General features: G+C 41.9%; 1 protein-coding gene across 1 annotated transcript in view; it reads left to right on the plus strand.

The window, feature by feature from the left end:
• The window catches only part of DSP (desmoplakin), a 34,302-nt gene that overhangs the window by 14,954 nt on the left and 12,675 nt on the right, over positions 1-6,673 (plus strand). The window contains exons 5-11 of the mRNA XM_011962907.1: positions 624-750; positions 1,562-1,763; positions 2,021-2,247; positions 4,377-4,472; positions 4,804-4,929; positions 5,456-5,608; positions 6,203-6,357. Coding sequence (XP_011818297.1) covers positions 624-750; positions 1,562-1,763; positions 2,021-2,247; positions 4,377-4,472; positions 4,804-4,929; positions 5,456-5,608; positions 6,203-6,357 — 1,086 coding nt within the window. The remainder of the gene's footprint in view (positions 1-623; positions 751-1,561; positions 1,764-2,020; positions 2,248-4,376; positions 4,473-4,803; positions 4,930-5,455; positions 5,609-6,202; positions 6,358-6,673) is intronic.

Genomic DNA, 6,673 nt, shown 5'->3' on the forward strand with positions numbered 1-6,673 from the left:
CTCAAAAAAAAAAAAAAAAAAAAAAAAAAAGGAATGTCTGACTGTAGGGGGTTCAGAGTGAATAATACTTGTCATGTACTTCAAAGACATCGTTTTAAAGTTCTCCTTTTCTTCTTAGAAAATGAATTGTTTTACATGTAGTCACAAATATAAAATGCCTTTAATATCAACATTCACTCACTGTAGGAAGAACATTCATTTAACAGATTGTCCATGGCAGATTCCTTTAAACCATTTAGTATGGAAATCTTCAACCACACACAGAATAGGGAGAGTAGTGTAGTAAGCTGCTTTGTGCTCATGACCAAGCTTCGGGTCATTGGCATCTAATGCACCTGCCATCCTGCCTTAGACCTCTGTCAGTTACAAAGTTGCCGAAAAATAAGACAACAACAAAAAGTTGTAGTATATATGTCAGCCAATCATGTAGATAATTCAGAATATACTTTTGGGGAGTAAATGAATCCAAATCCATGAACTGTTTTCCAAGTTATACCTCCACCTGTTACTTTATCAGTGACTGTTGTAGGTTTTTGTGCAGTGGTGTGAGCATGTCCAGGTTTCCCATTTGGGATGAAGTGTGAAAGCCTGGCTCTAGCATGTTTTCCCTTTGTGCCTGTTAGGATTGAGCAGTACTACGAAGCCATCTTGGCTCTGTGGAACCAACTCTACATCAACATGAAGAGCCTGGTGTCCTGGCACTACTGCATGATTGACATAGAGAAGATCAGGGCCATGACGATCGCCAAGGTATGTCCTCAGGGCCGCTTAGGCTGCCTGGAGGTAGGGCCGCGCTGCCCTCCGCAGTGCCTGTGTCCAACAGTTCAACCTTCTTGCTGTGTAGCAGTGCTTTTGTGTCTCATCAAGCAAGTCAGCTCAGCCCTCCTTAGAGGTTCTAGTCTGTCCAATAGAGAACGGGAGGGATTAGCATATGGCTGATTATGAGAGAAAGAGGTAATACTAATTCAGGTGGCCTGAAAGGCCCGAAGTGCCTGTGGAAAAGCCATGCACTCCTGTCAGATTCTGGACCCTATGCTCCTTCGATGTAATGGAAAGTTAGGTCATAAAGGATTAAGTGGGTATCACAGAAGTAAAAGGTGGGATGGAATTCTTGGAAGAGCACCCTAAGTGTTAGTTACTCTAAATCAGTTGTTTTCAGATTGCGGTCTGAAGAGTCCTAGCAGGGGAGGGAGGTCCTTTAGGAGTGACAAGGATGGAAGTGAGGTGAGGGGCACAGAAAGTGCCTTTTGGGGTCCCCCGGGCCCTTTTTCTCATTTTAGTTGGAGCAGCTTTGCTGGGCTCTGCTTTATATTTAGGGCTTCTGAATAATATTTCATTTGAAGGAAAAATATTCTGTAGGCGAAAAAAAAAAAATTAGCAACCCATTCCTGTAGTTCTTGGGAGCAATGTCTAAACCCTAAAAGACCTTTTATATCTTAATGAGCCTTGACAAGTGTTGCTTTGAGTCCCATCTAGTGGGTGGCATTTTTTGGCCAACTCTTCCTGATTGCACTGTGGGGCAGGCATAAATCCCAGATCACTTCTGCCTGTTTCCTTTCAGCTGAAAACAATGCGGCAGGAAGATTACACAAAGACGATAGCCGACCTTGAGTTACATTACCAAGAGTTCATCAGAAATAGCCAAGGCTCGGAGATGTTTGGAGATGATGACAAGCGGAAAATACAGTCTCAGTTCACCGATGCCCAGAAGCATTACCAGACCCTGGTCATTCAGCTCCCTGGCCACCCCCAGCACCAGACAGGTCAGCTTGGGACATCTTTCTCTTTGTATCAACCATCCATACCATTTTAAAAAGAAAGGAGTTTGCATAAAACTAGTTTCAGAACCACTTCTCTGAATGCTATATAGCCAGTGTTCTTCGTGCACTAAATTTTCAGAACTGATTCTGAAATTCAAAGGAAGAAGGTATACTTTTAGGTAGTGTGGATGTTTTCTGAGGCCTAGCACCTTGATAGTTAGGTATTCTCTGATTTTTGTGGCCCTAACTTCTTTTTACAGTGACCAAAACTGAAATCACTCATCATGGAACCTGCCAAGATGTCAACCATAATAAAGTAATTGAAACCAACAGAGAAAATGACAAGCAAGAAACGTGGATGCTGATGGAGCTGCAGAAGATTCGCAGGCAGATAGAGCACTGCGAGGGCAGGATGACTCTCAAAAACCTCCCTCTAGCAGACCAGGGGTCTTCACACCACATCACAGTGAAAATTAATGAGCTTAAGGTAGGTGTCTGCTAGTATTTGCCTGATTTCCCTGTATATTTTTATTTACCTGCAAATGAATAAAAAAAATCCTAGTTTAAGTGTTTTTAGGCAAAAATACTAATTTTCAATAAAACAGGCTTCTGGCAGGATTTCCTTATGTCTTACGTTTCCAAATTTGTAGATGGTTATCAGGCTGGGGGTTAGTTAAACTGTTCATTTGTGTGTTGTTGAATCAGGCTACAGTTCATCTCAAAAGTTTTCACAAGCATTTCATGGCCCATCTCAAAAGTTTTCACAGTTTTTGGGTTGTTGAATCAGGCCACAGTCCATCTCAAAAGTTTTCACAAGCATTACATTGGCTTCTTGCAGAGAACAACCTATGATATGGGTTAGACGGGGGAATGATCTTTATTTGTAGACATGACACTGACATGAACAACCTATAATATGGGTTAGACAGGGGGAATGATCTTTATTTGTAGACATGACACTGACATGAAGAGATTTGGTTGATGAGATACGATCTCAAAGCCATAGACAGAGTGTGACTATGGCCCACGTGTGTCAGCTCCTAACTCAGTGATGTTTTCTCCTCAACCAAGCCTGGGCACACTGCATTGGAAGACCAAAATACAGATACTCTAAGTAAGAGGACCACATTTACAGTGCTAATGAGGCCATACTCAAGAAAGAAATAGAAGGTCAACTCCTCTCTCTTTCTTGAATCCTTTACTTTTAGTGGACTTTTTAAGGGCAAAAATGATCATAAGAATCACACAGCTCCAATGCAGAGTACTAACCTCTGTGTAATCAGTATGCCAAAACTGTGGTATGTAGTTGTGTTGCTTAATGACAGGGATACATTCTAAGAAATGCATGGTTAGGCGATTTGGTCATGCAGGTGTCATAGAGCATACTTACACAAACCTAGAAGGTATAGCCTACTATACACCTATGCTACAAACCTGTAGGGCATGTTACTGTACTAAATACTGTAGGCAATTGTGACACGATGATAAGTATTTGTGTATCTAAATATATCTAAATGTCGAAAAGATACAATAAAAATATAGTATTGTAATCTTATGGGGGCTGGATGCAGTGGCACATGCCTGTAGTCCCAGCTACTTGCTTGAGCTCAGGAGTTAGAGCCTGTAGGGAGCTATGATTGTACCACTGTACTCCAGTCTGGGCAACAGAGCAAGACCCTTCTCTTTAAAAAAAAATGTGTGTGTGTGTGTGTGTGTTTATATGTATGTGTGTATATATATATGTGTGTGTGTGTATCTTATGGGACCACCATTGTGTATGCAGTTCATCATTGACCAAAACATCATTATTGGACACATGACTCTACACAAACACAGTGGAGTACTATTTAGCTTTATAAAAGAAAGAGATCCTGGGGCCAGGTGCGGTGGCTCACACCTGTAATCCCAGCACTTTGGGAGGCCCAGGTGGGTGGATCACAAGGTCAGGAGTTCTAGACCAGCATGACTAACATGGTGAAACTCCATCTCTACTAAAACATACAAAAATTAGCCGGGTGTGGTGGCATGCACCTGTAATCACAGCTACTCAGAAGGCTGAGGCAGGAGAATTGCTTGAACCCAGGAGGCAGAGGTTGCAGTGAGCCAAGATTGCACCATTGCATTCCAGCCTGGGCGACAGAGTGAGACTCTGTCTCAAAAAAAAAATAAAAATAAAAATAAAAAACCAGAAACTTCCATATCAGTTGGTAAGAATCACTGTCTTGAGCCCCATAAGCCCTTTGCTTGGATGTCTCAAACCTCCCCGTGATTCAGCAACCCTCCAGGAACAGGGCTTGGTGTGGCAAAGGGATGCCACTCCGGTGCTAGCCCCAGTGATGGTTCTGATTGGTCAGTATCTCTGCTATTCGGGTGATACATATTTTGATTAAGACTCCTCATGGTGTCTATTTGTGAAAACTGATTTTAAAATTGAGTTTTGACCTTACCAAGTTACATGGTGAGAAATTCTCTTTCCAACTTTTAGAAAAATATCTGCTTGACTTAGAATGAGATAAAAACTGCTTACTAGCTTTCATGCAGGCTCACCTATCTCTTGGTGCGTACGCATCTGTACAACGGAGCTAGGCTAAGGCAGCTGACATTTTCTTGTTTCAGGCCTATATGGACACTCTGCAGACGCAGTGGAGCTGGATTCTTCAGATCACCAAGTGCATTGATGTTCATCTGAAAGAAAATGCTGCCTACTTTCAGGTTTTTATATTTAGTAATAATTTCATTGCTATTTAGGTCTTAATACCTAATCTTTTGAGTGTGTTTTATAAAGCACTGAAAATAATCTTCAAAATGTTGCATAAATCCTCTTCATTGGTTTTGAGTGCAGAGGAGCATAGATTGGTAACCTTGCCATCAGTCCCACAGATAGTTTCCCGCTGTCACATACCTAAATACTTTCTGCACGTATTTTTTCCTTTAGCCACCTGTCAAAGAGAGGCTTAGGGATAACAGTCCTTGAAACAGAACTACTAGATGAAATTGCTTATTGAGTTGCTGTTCATTCACTGATCACTCTCATCCTTCACAGTTTTTTGAAGAGGCCCAGTCGACTGAAGCATACCTAAAGGGGCTTCAGGACTCCATCAGGAAGAAGTACCCCTGCGACAAGAACATGCCCCTGCAGCACCTGCTGGAACAGATCAAGGAGCTGGAGGTATCGTCTCAGACCCAGAACCTCAGCAGCTGTGCCTGGTCAGGGAGATAAAACACATGCCTTGGATGCAGCTGGCTCTGATTAGTATTAATGTACAACGCATGCCCAGAGCCAAGCCAGCGCTTTCTTCAGCTTCCGGTGGCTTGTCTCAAAATGAACTTCTTTACATGCCCTACTACTCTTGACAGTTACTTTTGCTTCAGTCTGGGCAATTTGTTGAAAATAAGAACAGAGAGAACATTACTTCACATGACAATTCCTTTGGGAAAGCATACTTCAAATTTTATCAGCATAGCCCTTTCACACAAGGATGTTCTTCCCTGCCCACTTAATTCCTGCCTGTGTAGCTTCTGGAGAGTGTTATCATGAAAGGTTCTCCTGTTTCCTGCTGAAGAATTTGTGACTTTTTACACTTAATGCGACTGCAGTGATAGTGTGTCGTGTGGCTACATTAATGCAGTTTGAAAATCTCCTCTAAAACTCACAGAGTACCTATGTTAAAGTATGATCTTTTTCACAATTGCAGAAAGAACGAGAGAAAATCCTTGAATACAAGCGTCAGGTGCAGAACTTGGTAAACAAGTCTAAGAAGATTGTACAGCTGAAGCCTCGTAACCCAGACTACAGAAGCAATAAACCCATTATTCTCAGGGCTCTCTGTGACTACAAACAAGACCAGGTATGTACTCATTTAGAATGATACAAAAGTTTTCCCTGTCTTTACATGCAAATTTTTGTCCATCAAGAAAGCAACACTTAATCTAGAGTTCAATAATCACCATAATCAACGTCTTTGATCTATGAAAAGAGCAGCTATGGAACAAAAGCAGCAGCTCTGTTGTGAATCATATGGTAGTTGTCAATAATAAGGACAATAGTTAATTTTAGAACTTTTAAAAATTCATAAGGCTTAATACTTTTCTTCTAGTATGTAAAACTTGTCTGTGATCACTCTCACCTTTAAATTTCTGATAAAAGAAATGAAAAATGATACTTTTATGTTGCATATAAAGTGAATGTCACTCACTATGGGTGACATAGTGAGACCAAGTAAATAAAATGTAGCTTACTTCATGTATGCCTTGTAGGCTCACGTGTATCATTTAAAGTGTCAGTATTGTTGAGTTATGATGATCAGCTTCATTTGAGGGGAACAAGTAAGGTAAAAGCTTTAATAATTTGCATGTGCTCATCTCTGTTTCTGTCTTTGAGAAAAAAAATAAAAACACATACTTACGAATAAAGCCAAACCGCGGGGCTGCTTGCCTTACAGAAAATCGTGCATAAGGGGGATGAGTGTATCCTGAAGGACAACAATGAGCGCAGCAAGTGGTACGTGACGGGCCCGGGAGGCGTTGACATGCTCGTTCCCTCTGTGGGGCTGATCATCCCTCCTCCGAACCCACTGGCCGTGGACCTCTCTGGCAAGTAAGTCATCCAAGTTCCCAAAGCCACGCATGCACGCATGAACGCGAGGGCGGAGGAAGAGGGCAGGTGCTTACACCTGAAGCTTGGACACACGGCGCCTTGTTATAATAACCATCTTCTTAAAAAAAGGAACCTTGTGAAGGTCACCTTCACTTTGTCTTGCAAATTGTTGAAGAGACAATAGTTATTGAAGGATAAAAGGGAATGTCTGGCTGGGCGTGGTGGCTCATGCATGTAATCCCAGCACTTTGGGAGACCATGGCAGGTGGATCACCTGAGGTCAGGAGTTTGAGACCAGTCTGACCAACATGGAGAA

This window comes from Colobus angolensis, unplaced genomic scaffold (genome assembly GCF_000951035.1).
Source record: "Colobus angolensis palliatus isolate OR3802 unplaced genomic scaffold, Cang.pa_1.0 Scaffold6, whole genome shotgun sequence".
Taxonomy (NCBI): Eukaryota; Metazoa; Chordata; class Mammalia; order Primates; family Cercopithecidae; genus Colobus; species Colobus angolensis.